At 44.1% G+C, this 16195-nt stretch overlaps 1 protein-coding gene across 1 annotated transcript in view; it reads right to left on the reverse strand.

The window, feature by feature from the left end:
* SUCLG2 (succinate-CoA ligase GDP-forming subunit beta) overlaps positions 1 to 16195 on the reverse strand; it is a 224386-nt gene that overhangs the window by 154868 nt on the left and 53323 nt on the right. Inside the window, exon 2 of the mRNA XM_035106696.2 lies at positions 12835 to 12976. Within this exon, the coding sequence (XP_034962587.1) occupies positions 12835 to 12976 (142 nt within the window). The remainder of the gene's footprint in view (positions 1 to 12834; positions 12977 to 16195) is intronic.

Genomic DNA, 16195 nt, shown 5'->3' on the forward strand with positions numbered 1-16195 from the left:
AACAAACCACACAACATAGCCAGGATTAAAAAGAATGGTTTCTATGGCATATGCTAACTATGAAATTCAGTACTCAATTTATAACAATATTTTGTTTGTATTTTTGTCTCCATTCCCACTTCCAAGTGGCAATTTTAGTAATTTGATCAGAAATCCAACACGGAGAACAGTAACTCAGCACAACATTAGTGTCAAACAGCTGAAATGAGATTTTGATTTGCTGGCCCCCTATCCATTACTCACATTACTATAAATCTATTTGATTCAAAGACGTTTGGTGGCAGAGAAGGGTTATAAAATAACTAAAGGTATGCTGCAGCTTGCACTCACTTACGTCCTTAGTGAAAGTTTCTAAAAGTATAAATGGATATTTCTAAGTGCTGGAGGGCAGGGGAATAAGAGAGGGAGGGAGAGTAATTTTCTTATTCAAGAATTTCCCTATCAACACTGCTTTATTAATTACGCTTGATTTGTTTGGAGACCACATGTTACTTTGAGCTGAGGTTAGGGAATCCTGTGGCCCTCCATATGCTGTTCGACTCCAGCTCCCATCAGTATAACCAATGGTCAGGGACAGTAGGAATCTAGCAAATTCTGTAGGCCATGGGTTCCCTACCTGCTGACTTAAAATATTATGATGAAGAGAGGTCCTTGTTGACTGACAGCCAAGCTGGAGGCTTACATACAAAATCTCTGCTCAGGTATTTATTTTCTTGGTGGTGTTGGGCAAATGGCTTACTCCCTTTTGTCTGTGTCTGTAAAATCAGCCAACATGAATAAATCCACCCCTTAATTTCAGAGATTCTTGAGTACATTAAAGGTCTTAAGGGGCAAAATTTGGGTACCCCTCCCCAAAGTCTAGACTGCCATTTTATGCACCTTGGAATGGTGAATGAAAAGAATGCTGTATGGGCATGGCAAATGGAAAATTCAGAAGATCTCGCTAGACTGGGAGTTCAACACCATATTAATTTCCAGCAACAAAACTGCCCTCCGGCTCAGGTGCAAAAAAAGATAGGTGGTAAATAATAATAATAATAATAATAATAATAATAATAATAATAATAGTTGTTGTTGTTGTTGTTTAGTCGTTTAGTCGTGTCCGACTCTAATAATAATTATATCCCGCCCATCTGGCTGGGTTTCCCCAGTCACTCTGGGCAGCTTCCAACAGAAAAATAAAATAATTGATTAAACATTAAAAGCCTCCCTAAACAGGGCTGCCTTCAGATGTCTTCTAAAAATCTGGTAGCTGTTTTTCTCTTTGACATCTGATGGGAGGGCAAAACATATTAAGGACTGATGGAGAAGTGATGATAATTAGCTAGCATGGAGATTAATTTCTTAGTTAGAAGAGAAGGTGTCAAGGCAGCCTTTGTTCGTTTACCTTAAGCCAACACCAGTTCTTACCTACAGTACATACTCAGCTTCTTTGTTTGCAGCTCAGCTTCAGGTTTCCCAGTTGGTATAAAGGGAGGGATGAGGAACCTTTTACGATCTAGAGATGCCATTCGCTTTGGGGCAATCTTTAGTGGGCATGGACAGAGGCAAAAGTGGCTGGAGAAAATTTTACCTCTGCACAGAAAGCTGTTTTCTATAGACACACTCCTCTCTATTCTCCATCCAGATAAAAAAAGAGGCATCATCAGGGTACAGGGACACAATTACAAGGAGACAGGGTACAGGGGCATGGAGCTGCGGGACTTCTTCCAGCAGGTAGAAGGCATCAAGATCTGCATGTCCTCTGATGACGAGGAAGTGACTGTAAAGATCGGCGGAGACCAGGTAGTCACATTCCCTGATTGGCTTGGGGTGAATTCTGCAAAATTATGCTCAGTGGAGGGGAGACATCGCGATAAGATCTGTCAAGTTTGACTGACGTTCAGCTGTTCCTTGTTTGTGTGTCAACAGAAGAAAAAAACAGAAAATAAAACATGTTACTTGACCTTGTCTGCCTTGCCAGCTTCTTGGGGATTCCTATTGACCCTGGGAGTGAGAATTATTAAGTTGGTTTTTGTTCTTAGTTTTACTATGTATTTTGTGTTTTTTTTATATTGTAATTTTATGTTATGAAGCGCCCTAAGATCTATGGATGAAGGGCGGTATATAAATTTAATATATAAGAATAACCGGGCAAAAACATTCTGGGGTAGTGAAGCAGGGCCTGTGAAAGCTGCAGCAACAGTAAGTCCGGTCCAGGAGCAATGGCCAAGGTTCAGGAGTCCAGGATTAGCAACAAGAGTTCCAAGAATGCGTGACATTTGCAAAGTTGTCTTTAAGGTGCTACTGAAGGAATTTTTTTATTTTGCTTCGACTCAGACCAACACGGCTACCTACCTGTAACTTGTTCCAATGAGTTTCCCTCTTTTTTCTTGATGCGCCACCTCTTCTTGAGGTTTATGTAAATTATGTAAAACTATGTGTGTGCAAATGCGCTTCGACGAACTCACAGAAAAACTTTTAAATGTATGGTTACAGGTAGGTAGCCGTGTTGGTCTGGGTCGAAGTAAAATAAAAAAAATTCCTTCAGTAGCACCTTAAAGACCAACTAAGTTTTTATTTTGGTATGAGCTTTCGTGTGCATGCACACTTCTTCAGATACAGTGAAATGGAAGTTTTTTTTAAATGTATGTACTTTAAGTGCAATTTTTTTGTTCAGTGCACACAAAATGCGTACAATGGGATGGATTGGAGGATTAATTGAGTGTTGAGGAGATCAAAATTAGCTGCTTAGCACATCCCCCACCCACAAGGGAATGCAGCTTTTTCAGCAAAAAAATGCCTGCTCGCAGAAACGTCTATTTGAACCCAAAGAACTACGCAACCCCGCACAGAGCTGTCCTCTTCTTGACAGTGAATGGAAAAGTTTTCTCACACAGCAGAACCTTCACTCACCCCACCAAATGAAATTCTTGATCAGAGATAGGTGGAGGTGGGAATCCAAAATACACAACAATTATAAGCAGGGCTCACATCCTAGTATTAAATCCCTTCGTCACAAAGAACTAACTGAAGGCAGCCCCCCCCCCTCCAGAGAAACCTTCCCTCAGCAAGTCGAAGCCATAAAGGGAAATCTGATCTTACTCTTTTCATGCAGCAAAACCAAAATCTAGCAACTTCAAATGTATCTGCAGCTCACAAATGAGGTTGTTTATTCACGTTCATTAGAAGTCAATACCAATGCTGATATTTTTAGGTTGCTACCTTAATCCCATCTGACTCCTCTCTCTAAAGAAGTTCAGCCTCATACCTGACAACGATCAAAAGCCCCGTGCACATACTAACAATACATTATGATCGTTCTCTCACAGAAAATTTTGGAAGCAAGCTCTCAAATCTCTTGGCTTGCTATGCCATGTTAATTACAGATATAAAAAGACAAAATTGTTTATTTTGAACTTCTATCATAAGTGAGATTGGGCATAACAGAGTACTTTCATGATTATACAGAATGTGTTATTTCCTTATTTGTCGGTTACTTGCAGGCTCTTGACCTGGAGCATAAAATGACTTAATGCTGACTTATAAGCAGTGCTTCTTATGAAGTCGTTTCAACTAAGAATTGCTTAGCAATGTGCAAAGCCAAAAATCCTTTGGGTTCTGTCTTTTACTAGACAGAATCCCCTTTGCAGGCACGGATTAATGCCATGACTTAAATTTTCTAGTCATCCGCTATGCTTGGGGTGGGGAGAGTCTACCAACTCCATTAAGCATGTTTACAAATCCTTTTATGTTCTTTCCCCCTTTTTCACTAGCAACTTCCAGCAGTTTCTGACATATTTTCAGGGAAACCGTTAATCAAGAAATGTATTAAATACATAGGGCGTTCTAACATTGCCACCGACTTTAGTATTGCAGAGGTTTGTATCTGAAGGGACTGTATTCACCACTAAAAATTTCATTTGCAAACAGAAATTTTTGGAAGCTGTTTATTAACTGCAAGAACTGGCAGTCAGGCAAACTATTCCAAGGCTGTCTCTCCCTGGCTCAACGCAGATGCAACACTTCCCAATCTCTGGATCATGGTGAATGAGAGATCGTGAGCACCCCACAAGCTCACACACCATCCACGCCCCTCAAGCTGAGATGCTATGGTCAGCTGAAACAATAATCAGAATCGGGTTTCAAATGCTGATTTACATCGAACTACAGTTAGGGACCCAGGTGGCGCTGTGGTTAAACCACTGAGCCTAGGGCTTGCTGATCAGAAGGTTGGCGGTTCGGGCTTCCGGTCCGTCGCGCCGGTGGAATAGGACGCAGGGACTTCGCGCTACGAAGTCCCTGGCTTCGTGGAGGGGGGGGAAGTCCGCAGAGCGAGCGGACTCCCCGAAAAAACACCGGGTAGAGAGTCCCGGTGACATAGCCGCCCAGCTGTTTGCTCCAGATGCGATTCCTCCGCTGCCCGAGAGCTCCGTAGATCGAGAGCCAGCGGAGTGGAGTCGCGGGAGCCATTTTTTGGGTATCATCTTACCTCCTTGAAGTGAAGCTCCGAGTCCTTAGCCTGCAAGCGGCGGATTCTTCCAAGAAAACAAAAGATTTCTATAAAGTAAGTCAAATCTTTATTTGGACTTTAAAAATATCAATTTTGAAGATAGGAAGAGATTCCAAAATAACGGAAGCCAATCTCTTCCAAATGGCTAATCGGGAGGAGCATTAAATATCCTCAAGCCGAAAGGGGAAAAGTTTTCCAGATTGTGGACCCGAGAGAAAGAAAGACTTTTTCAAACCTTCCCAGCCCCCGGTGTCGGTACCCCTTGAGGTTCAGCATTAATAAGGGAGAAAGTGCCTTGACAGCTGTCAAAAGCTGTCAAACTGCTAAAAGACTAAGAAAATCAATTTTATTGTTGTGGATTGTAAAAACTGGTTGAAGATGATTCAGAAGTAATTTAATTGGAATTCAAATTTGATTTGTGATGAAGTTAAAGACAAAGGAGAAGATCAGCCAAGATGGAGCCGAAAACGTGGTAGAGAGGAATTTTCCAGTACCCTTTGGCCCTTATCTCCTGCCTGCCTGTGGTTAAGTGAAGTATGAAAACAAAGTTTTCTCGAGCCTTCCAGGAGGCTGTGTTGAACTATCTACAAATATGGGAAGACATTTACAAGGAACGGCAATATTTGAATCCAACAGTAACGGAGATTGAGGTGCAAGACCAAGATTTAGCGGACAATTTGGATTCTGAGAATGTGTGTGAGGAGCAACAATTTCATGATAATTTGGAGACTGATTTGGACCAAACAAAATATGTGTTGGATGATGAAAAACAAAGATTTGAACAAGGAGACGAGGCCGACAAGGAGAAGCAAAGTGAAATAAAGATTGATGGAAATGAGGACCCTGGAGGGACTGAAATGTGGAGTGGTGTTAGCGAGGGGAGGGAAAGGCAGAGAGAGGGGGGAATAAAGGCCTGGAATTGGAAGTGGGAAAGAATTGGTGTGGGGTGAAAACTTTAGTTAAAGGTTTCTTTTTTCTGGCTGGTGAATAACGGTTTCTGAAATCTTGGCTAGCTAAAGGAAATGCTGATCCAATTGGGGGAAAAGACATTGGGAGGGGGGAAGGAGAGTCTCGTATAAGTTTAGGGTTAGGAGTTTTCTGGAGGGATTAGAAGAATGGTTGAGGAAATATTTTAGAGTTTTGTTTTTAATATTTTTTGTGTTAAGAGAGGTGTTTGGGTAGAGAGCTGCCTGTCTCCCTCTCTTTACTCTTTGCACCCAGTGGCAGGGGGTGCTCTGAGGGGAGAGGGAGGGGTAGAAGGAAACCCAGACACAAAAATGGAACCTTTAGAGTGCTGAGCCCCTCGGGTTATCCTCGTGGCAGGAGGGGACTCGGGGGGGGGAGCAGCATGAAGAAGGAGGAGGATTAAGTTATTATGATAGGAATAAGATTTTGAATTAGAATAGAAAACCCGCCATAATCAATCAAAGAAGTCAGGGAATCCAGGAGGAAGAGAATCGAGGAAGCCACAAACATATTGTTAAGAAAATAAGATTTGAGAACTTATATTTTTTTCTTTTTCTTTTTTCTTGTTTTTTCTTTCTTTTTTCTTTCGTTGTTTTATTGTTAAGTAGATTGTTATGTTGAAGAATTAGCTGGGGGGGAAAACCAAACCTCAGAGAACCTCCGCCTCTGTCCTCTCAGTGGCAGGGGGGGTGGGGGTGGAGGAGGGAGGGGGAGGTCAAACCCAGCTTAAAATGGACCCCTTTGTTTCTCAATGCCCATGGGTACCACTGGTGGCAGAAGTGGTATTGGGGGTGGAGGGAAAATGAAGGGACAGAGTTTATTTTGTATGTTTTGTCTGTCTTGTTTCTATAAAAACTAATAAAAATTATTATAAAAAAGAAGAAGAAGAAGAAGGTTGGTGGTTCGAATCCCTGTGATGGGGTGAGCTCCCGTTGCTTGGTCCCAGCTCCTGCCAACCTAGCAGTTCGAAAGCATGTCAAAATGCAAGTAGATAAATAGGAACCGCTACAGCGGGAAGGTAAACGGTGTTTCCGTGTGCTGCTCTGGTTCGCCAGAAGTGGCTTTGTCATGCTGGCCACATGACCTGGAAGCTATACGCTGGCTCCCTCGGCCAATAATGCGAGATGAGCGCGCAACCCCAGAGTCGGTCACGACTGGACCTAATGGTCAGGGGTCCCTTTACCCTTACAGTTAGCATTCAGGACGCAGGTGGTCTAAACCACTGAGTCTAGGGCTTGCCCATCAGAAGGTCGATGGTTTGAATCCCCACAACGGGGTGAGCTCCCGTTGCTCTGCACCAGCTCCTGCCTACCTAGCAGTTTGAAAGCACGTCAAAGTGCAAGTAGATAAATAGGTACCGCTCCGGCGGGAAGGTAAACGGAGTTTCCATGCACTACTCTGGTTTGCCAGAAGCAGCTTAGTCATGCTGGCCACATGACCAGCGGACAAACGCTGGCTCCCTCAGCCTATAGAGCGAGATGAGCGTGCAACCCCAGAGTCGTCTGCGACTTTGCCTATCTTGTGGGCATGGAGAAAGAGAAGACACCCAGCTAAGATGATCTTTCTAGGGAATGCCAGGGTTTCTCAACCCCAGAGTACAGCAGAGAAGCACATGGCTCTGTATACCAACTGGAAAACCTGCAGAAGTGCAATGGTGGTTTCTGTTTATGTAACTATCATGGCATCATATCCTGCAATGGCCCAAATGACGTTCTAGATAGCTAAATGAAACATAAGTTGGTTTGTAGGGATAAGTAGACGAACAACATATCAATTTTGAAATGCATTATTCAGACTGAATTCTAACTAAACACAACAAAATGATGCCCCAACAAGCAAGTTAACTACAAGGACTCTGTTAATTAACGGCTTAGTGGAGCATGGCAGTAATTTCATAGCTCTTGCAATTCCCTTTACACAAAAATTCAAAGATGTCTTAAATAATCCAGTTAATTCACTGCACACTTGATACACTTAAATAAAATGGAACATTATCGCTGCGAATGATGGAAACATGCTTTCAAAGATGAAAGATGCAAGACAGTTCAATGAATGAATCATAAACGTTTTTCCACTGCCATGTGCTTTACTGACATAGTGCTGAAACACTGGCAGTAGATAAATAAATTTATATATTGCTTAATGTTGAAATGGGCCCCTAAGTGATTTACAAAGTGCAAAAAGCCACAAATATTTAAATATAAAGGTAAAGGTAAATGTAAAGGTACCCTCACTGTTAGGTCCAGTCGTGGATGACTCTGGGGTTGCGGCACTCATCTCGCTCTACAGGCCGAGGGAGCCGGCATTTGTCTGCAGACAGCTTTCGGGTCATGTGGCCAGCATGACTAAGCCCCTTCTGGTGAACCAGAGCAGCGCACGGAAACACCGTTTACCTTCCTGCTGGAGCGGTACCTATTTATCTACTTGCACTTTGACGTGCTTTCAAACTGCTAGGTGGGCAGCATAGCTGCCAAGTTTTCGCTTTTCTCGCGAGGAAGCCTATTCAGCATAAGGGAAAATCCCTGTAAAAAAGGGATAACTTGGCAGCTATGGTGGGCAGGAGCTGGGATCGAGCAACAGGAGCTCACCCCGTCGCAGGGATTCAAACTGCCAACCTCCTGATCGGCAAGCCCTAGGCTGAGTGGTTTAGACCACAGCGCCACCCACATTTAAATATAAGCACCCTTAAATAAAACAGGCAATGAAACAATACAATTAAACAGAGAAATTTAAAAGGTCGGGAGATCAAGGGAATGCCTGTGTAAACTGGTCCATTTACAAAAGCCAACAGAATGCCGGTACAGATGGGGCTATCATACTTCAGCAGAGACACTTTCCTCCATCGTTCTGTATCATGCTTGTTTTCAGAACTGTTCAAGCCCACATTGGCTAGGCTCTGAAACTATGCGTTCCCACTATGCATTCCAGTTTCGTACAACACTGTTCAGTCACAGCCGGGCTCCTGACTTGCTCCAGTCCATGGACCAACCATGGCCTGCCCAATGCATTAGACGTGAACCCCCACTTCAGATCCCAGTTTGGGTTGGGTGACTCTCAGGAATGGGGACCTGCAGAGAGGTAGGGGAGCTGGCAGAAACTTGTGCAAGCAGAAACGCATTTCAGACTTGACAATGCCGCTCCCTTTGTTATTGTTGTTTGCTCCATGTTCGAAAAACACAATATGCCCCCCCTTCTGATATTAATATCCCTGTAATCATACACTGCAATCAATGGCAATATCATTAATAAACCATGGAAATGCCAAACAGTGAGAACATTACTCAGTCTAGAGATCCGTCTCTTTTTATTATGACAGGCATACAACTAGTTTTCTTTTCAGTCCTATTTATAAAAGCCCTTATCTTATTAAGTAGTATCACATCTCAAGTTAAAAGCAGCGAGTAAAGGTATGCTACAATGTCTTTTTCTGGGCTCAGCAGTCCTTAAAGTGAGCTGATGAGAGAATGAAAAGGGAGAGATTAAAAATGATGAGTTCAGAGCCTCACAGGAGATAATTTTCATTTAATCTGCTGAAGTGGCACACACCGCTTTCTCCTGCCTTATTGTCATTGTAATCTGAAGGACTATTACCGAAACAACTTTCACCTATGGAAGAGCAAGGCTGCATATGTAGAGCTTAGTTCTTTAATTTGGAGCGTAGCACTTACCGGCACTAAGCACACAGTTACGAATTGACTTTGAAGTCCCATTAAAGCAGGCATAGGCAAACTCCGGCCCCCCAGATGTTTGGGGCTACAATTCCCATCATCCCTGACCACTGGTCCTGTTAGCTAGGGATGATGGGAGTTGTAGTCCCAAACATTTGGCGGGCCGGAGTTTGCCTATGCCTGCATTAAAGCCTATAGGTTTCCAACCGAGGTGCGGGACCCATACAGCTCCTGGGTAGCTCTGCCACTTTTCCAGAATGTTGTACGTGGCTTGAATGGCATGGAGCCAGACCGGTTCCTGGCTCAGTTCTTAACTATGAGTGCCCCTGGGTCTTCCCAATTGACCTGAATTAATCGTATGACAAGAGCACAAAGTAGCCAAGACAGATGGCACTTGCCCAATCTCCACATGTGTGACAGGGTGGGCAGAAATCATGTTGCCCTTCATAAAACAGGGAAAGGAAAGGTGAGACTTCACCACAAGACTTCACTCCGCCCCACTCCTTTGCCCCAGAGGTGCTCAGTATAAGTTGCTGCCCAGTATGTGGTGGACGAAAGAACATATAAGGGAAAACACATTATACTACGAGAATCTTTAGTAAGTCACTTTGGGGCTATAAAGCAGGATAAAAGTGCTCAATGAAATATGTTAGGATTCCAAACCAACTACCTGACTGATTTCAGAAGGTTCCCCCATGACATTATGGTACTGGATTCTGCACGTTTGTTGGTTTGTTTTGATTTCCATTCTGTTTTGTGTCTACGTGACACATGCAGCTATTCGGGGATTTGGAGTGAAGCATCGGACATCAAGATCTGTTTCCCTTTTTCACCGAACGCAGGTGAGACTGTGGACATTCTAAACAGGTATCAGGAGTCAGAATCGAGATGGCTGAAATTGAATTACAGTGGTACCTTGGGTTACAAACTTAATTTGTTCCAGAGGTCCGTTATTAACCCGAAACTGTTCTTAACCTGAGGTGCGCTTTCGCTAATGGGGCCTCCCACTGCAGCCGCCGCCGCTGCCGCGCGATTTCCGTTCTCATCCCGGGGCAAAGTTCTCAACCCAAGGTACTACTTCTGGGTTAGCAGAGTTTGTAACCCGAAGTGTTTGTAACCTGAAATGTTTGTAGCCCGAGGTACCACTGCACTCGATCAATATATTTACAGATGGTGATAGAGTTGACCCCGAAATAGTCAACTCTGGTTTGGATGACATTGCACTATTCCTAAAACTGGGTTCACAGCAACAGAGTGCTGTTAGGTCCCCATCTGTGGGTGTTCATACAAGTGTGATCTGCTGGCAATATCTAGGTTAGATCCCTGCTACATGGGCTCAGTTATGCAGACTTAAGATGATGTTTTTAAGCACCAGGTAAAAGCAGCTTTGATTTCCTAGCTTTTAATTGCCTTTGGTGGTTCCCCTGTTGATTTTGATGGTTTTACTGTGGGGACATTTTTTATTGCTATTGTTTGACAGTTTATTTACCTGGTGATCCAAGGAACCTTGGGAATTTGACGCAGAAATGTAATGAACAAAAATAATCTACTTAGAGATGGCTTGGAGCACAGTCCTATGCAGTTTTTTTTTTTTTTTGCAGAAATAAGCCCCAGAGTCTGAGGAAACTTGCTACTTAATAATAGTAATAATATTTAGATGTATTAGTCACTTATTACCAAGGTTTCCAAGTGACTTACATAAAGATAAACACATTATACCATTAAAAATTCATACAAACCATTAACATTGATACTGCAAACACCTACAATTCACACATACACAGGGAGACCACCCCCACCCCCTGGCATAACAGCCACAGGGAGTTTTGGCAGCGCACTAACAACATAACAAAATCAGCTCAGTAAATAAGCATGCACAGAGCTGTAGACTTGCATACATATCTAGTAACCAACTAATGGCATCTGGCAGCTTGGTCACCATGCAGACTAAGCAACAATTCCTCCCGCCAGCCACACTTTCTTTTCTTTTCTTTCTTTCTTTCTTTCTTTCTTTCTTTCTTTCTTTCTTTCTTTCTTTCTTTCTTTCTTTCTTTTTTAAAAAAGTAGATATGGGACCTGGCAACACAAGATTGCAGTACCCTCATTATCTAACAGCAAGTTTCTTGCTTAGGGGCCTAGGCAGCCCCATTCTGGAATGCCATTCCAGTCTTTCCCACACACCACTTTCCTTTTCCAACTGATAGTCAACATTTCAGAATTAGTGAGCATGCTAAATTAATAATAATAATAATAATAATAATAATAATAATAATAATAATAATAATTTATTATTTATACCTCGCCCATCTGGCTGGGTTTCCCCAGCCACTCTGGGCGGCTTCCAACAGAAATATTAGAATACACTAATTTCTTAAAGATTAAAAGCTTCCCTAAACAGGGCTGCCTTCAGATGTCCTCTAAAAGTCTGGTAGTTATTTTTCTTTTTGACATCTGGTGGGAGGGCGTTCCACAGGGCGGGTGCCACTACCGGGAAGGCCCTCTGCCTGGTTTCCTGTAACTTGGCTTCTCACAGCGAGGGAACCACCAGAAGGCCCTCGGCACTGGACCTCATTGTCTGGGCAGAGCGATGGAGGTGGAGACGCTCTTTCAGGTATACTGGACCGAGGCCGTTTAGGGCTTTAAAGGTCAGCACCAACACTTTGAATTGTGCTCGGAAACGTGCTGGGAGCCAATGCAGGTCTTTCAAGACCGGTATTATGTGGTCTCGGCGGCTGCTCCCAGTCACCAGTCTATCTGCCGCATTCTGGATTAATTGTAGTTTCCGGGTCACCTTCAAAGCTAGCCCCATGTAGAGCGCACTGCAGTAGTCCAAGCGGGAGATAACTAGAGCATGCACCACTCTGGCGAGACAGTCCACGGGCAGGTAGGGTCTCAGCCTGCGTACCAGATGGAGTTGATAAACAGCTGCCCTGGATGCAGAATTAACCTGTGCCTCCATCAGGGCCGTCTCAAGCAGGTCGGGCGCCCTGGCGCTGAGGCGCGGAGATCGCTCCGGCGCCCCCACCCTCGCAGCGCGCAGCACAGCTTCCGCACGGCTTCGTTGTGCAGCGCCCCCCCCCCTGGCGCCCCGCGCCACCGGGACTGCACCTAGAGCCGGGCCTGGCCTCCATGGACAACTGTGAGTCCAAAATGACTCCCAGGCTGCGCACCTGGTCCTTCAGGGGCACAGTTACCTCATTCCACATTGGGGGTTTTTTTGGGGGGGGTTGCCCCCTTTGGTGGATTTTGTTTTTTTAAAAAATTAAGATTCTGCAATACTAGGGTCCCCAGCCCTACCCCAAGTACAGGAATATCCCTCCTGTTTATCAGTGGTCTCAGTCTACAACCCTGTCAGCGCTCACTATCCAAGTTTGCTGTTTCGCAGGACTGATAGCAAGAAAGGGAAATGAAATTCTGGAAAAGTCATATTGAGCAACAGCATCCGCTGTTCTGTTCTGCACTACACTACACGTTCCGTTATATATGTATATATGCTGACACTCAGAGCCTCTGGGACTAAATGGAATAAAGATTGCATATGAAACCATGTTCGTTATCTTTATATATTTCCGATCCCTAGAATAAAAATGTGTCTTCGCTTCAAAGACTGTATGCAACATGTATGCAACGATATATTTGCAGCACAACATAATTTTCCAGGCCGGTTTACAGCCTCTGCAGGTTTCACTTCATTACTAGTCAACTTACTTAGTCTCTTAGCAGCCTCAAGAGCATCATTTGCAGTGTCAGCCACGAAGAATCTCTGAACTGTGACCCCGTGATCAGCCATCAGTTTCTTGCTCTGGTATTCCTGCAGGTTTAGCCATCGTCTAGGGGCCAACTGAACAGCCTACAGAAATGAGATGGGGAGGAGATCACAATGTTGATTATGAGCAGTTCATGCAGCAGTCAACAGAGCTATTAAGCAGCATAGTTGTGGTCACCTGCAACCCGCAATAAACAAGGCTAGGAAATAACTCTTTAAGGTTTTTGCATAGAGCACACTGTATGCATGTTTATGAGCAAAATAGTCCACATCCTTAGAAGGCGGCATTTAGATGGCACCAGTGTATGGTACTGTACAGTACTTCTTAATTTTATCCAGGTGTGCTCCAGCTTCTGTGAAATAAATTGCATCTTGGTGGTTTCCCTTTCCCAAGCTCCCAAAGTACAAAACATCGTTATCAGCTTTATTAGATTAGGTTGTTCACGCTTCCTTCCAGACAAGTCCCAGTCACAATATTGGGGTTTATTCTTGTGTAACTGTGTGATTTTCAGTCTTAATTTCAGTGCGGTTCTCACCTGAATTTCAGACTTTCCAAGCATCCCCAAATGAACAAGAAACGTACATTAAAAAAAAAGGCATCAGGGACAAACAGGTTCTAAATAAAATCTATATTAAAAAAAATGAGAACCACTATGATCTAGCAGATATTTCATCCATCTCTACTGATGGATATCTAGTGGAGTACTGGTTAGGGAGCCCTGTGCTGCAACCAGCCATGAATTTGTTATGTGCTCCAAATCTGGCTACTTCTCTCCTCGGCTATGCCCCTAACTCCTTCCAATTGTCACTGAATTGTGCAGAGAGAGAGAAAGAAGATTGCGCGGGGGGGGGGGGGGGAGAAACCTTTGCATGGAACTGAAGAGGGTTAAATTGGCTGTTAAATTTCTATTTCCTATACAACTGAAGATCTGCAAACCTAAGAAACGGGGCAAGTTGGCCCTCAGTGCCGAACACAATGAACGCTTAAGACCTAGCCTACTATTACAGTCCTGTAACAGCATGGATTCTTCTAGCACCACAACTATTTCAGATTTTGCTGCTATAATCACTTTCAAGTTGACCTAAAATTAGAACCTGATCAGCTTAATAGCTTCTTCAAGCCCTATGATCCTGTGCATACTTACTTTTTTTTAAAAAAAATGCTATTTAAATATTTGTGAGCATGGCTACATTTTACACTAGTTCAAACCAAAATGCCAAGATTAAAAGGTGCCATAGATCTTGAACCATGGTCCCTGGGCCTCATCCCCTTTGCCAATCAGGCATCAGTCAGGCCATATAACCACAACACATTATAATGCTGGGATAGCTCAGTCGGTAGAGCCTGAGACTCTTAATCTCAGGGTTGTGGGTTCGAGTATCATGTTAAGCAAAAGATTCCTGCATTGCAGGGGGCTGGACTAGATGACCCTCATGGTCCCTTCCATTTCTATGAGGGGCTCTGTGGCGCAATAGATTAGTATGTCTGTCTGTTAACTAGAAGATTGGTGGTTCGAGCCCTCTCAGGGATAGCTGTGGGCAAGATTCCTGCATTGTAGGCGGCTGGAAAGGATGACCCTTGGGTTCCCTTCCAACTCCACAAACCTATGCCCCAGAGGCCAAAATTGTGAACTATACAAAATCAAAACTCCATCCAACCACTGTCTGCTCCACCTGGAAAACCAAACTTCAAGCTACGCCGCATGCAGCCCAGTGTTCAACATCTACTATGTAAGGAATGGGGATCCTGTGGCTCTCCAGATGTTGATCAACTCCAGTTTCCGTCAGCGCCAACCAGCATGGTCACTGGTCACCAAAAGTGGGAGGAGGAGGAGGAGGAGGAGGAGGAGGAGGAGTTTGGATTTGATATCCCGCTTTATCACTACCCGAAGGAGTCTCAAAGCGGCTAACATTCTCCTTTCCCTTCCTCCCCCACAACAAACACTCTGTGAGGTGAGTGGGGCTGAGAGACTTCAGAGAAGTGTGACAAGCCCAAGGTCACCCAGCAGCTGCATGTGGAGGAGCGGATACACGAACCCGGTTCCCCAGATTACAAGTCTACCGCTCTTAACCACTACACCACACTGGCTCTCAAGAGCTGTAGTTCCAACAACACTTGGAGAGCCACAGGTTCTCTGGCCCTGCACTATATGAAACTGTCTAAGTGGCTAGCTGTCTGAGCAACTCAGAGGTCCTGGTCAAGCCTGCCACCAATTCTCACTTGCTTATCCATCTTGAAACCTTGCTAACTCAACATGCAAGGCTAACTCGCCTTTTCGCCCCAAACGCTGAGTGTGCCAGTTCTTCCCTTGTACTCTTCCACGTGCTTGCATTATCCAGCATATGGGTGCAACCCTGCAAAGGACTGGCCCCATAATGAGTTACTGACAATCATATTCCAAGTCAAAGTAAGGGCATAAGGAGAGCCGTAGTGGATCAGGCCAGAGGCCCATCGTGTTAATCATCCTCTCTTCACAGAGGCCTATGGGAAGCCTACAAGAAGGACCCAAGTACAACAGAGCTCTCTAAATTTGTGATCCTCAGTAACTGGTATTCAGAGGCGTGCTGCCTCCAACCATAACCAGTCCTCCATCCATTTGTCCATTCCTCTTTTAAACCCATACAAGTTGGCGACCATCATTGCCTCCCATGGGAGCGAGCGTCATGAGAGTGTCATATGACCACGTAAAAGTATTTCCTTTGGACTGCCCCACATCTTTCAGCAATCAACTTCATTGGCTGCCCCTAAGTTCTAGTACAGTGGTACCTCGACTTACGAATGACTCGACAACCGAATTTTTCAACTTACGAATGGGGGTAATGGCTGCGCGCTTACGAATGTCTCGACATCTGGAAAAAAAGCGGTGGTTTTAGATAGGGATTTTTTGACTTACGAATATTTAGATGGGGTTGCTTCAACTCATGAATTTTTCCGTTTTCAATGCATTCCTATGGGAAATCGTGTTTCCAATGGCGTTTTTTGACTTACAAATTTTTCGACTTGCGAAGGTGCCTTCGGAACGGATTAAATTCGTAAGTCGAGGCACCACTGTATTATGAGAGAGGGAGGGAAAACTCTCTGTCAATAGCAATGTCAACCTAAACAACTGTAGTACTACCCAGCCGTGCTGTAATTACATTCTATGTCCTGTGGAAGACATCCTCCTTATGGAGAGATGAACTGTGCCCCTCTGGCAGCTAACCTGCTAGAATCAAACAGCTGTTCATCTAGCAAAAGCTACTATCGGTCCACCAGCTGAGACAAAACAGACACATAGGAATTATTGATTAGATTAATACTGC

The sequence above is a fragment of the Zootoca vivipara genome, chromosome 2, assembly GCF_963506605.1.
Source record: "Zootoca vivipara chromosome 2, rZooViv1.1, whole genome shotgun sequence".
Taxonomy (NCBI): domain Eukaryota; kingdom Metazoa; phylum Chordata; class Lepidosauria; order Squamata; family Lacertidae; genus Zootoca; species Zootoca vivipara.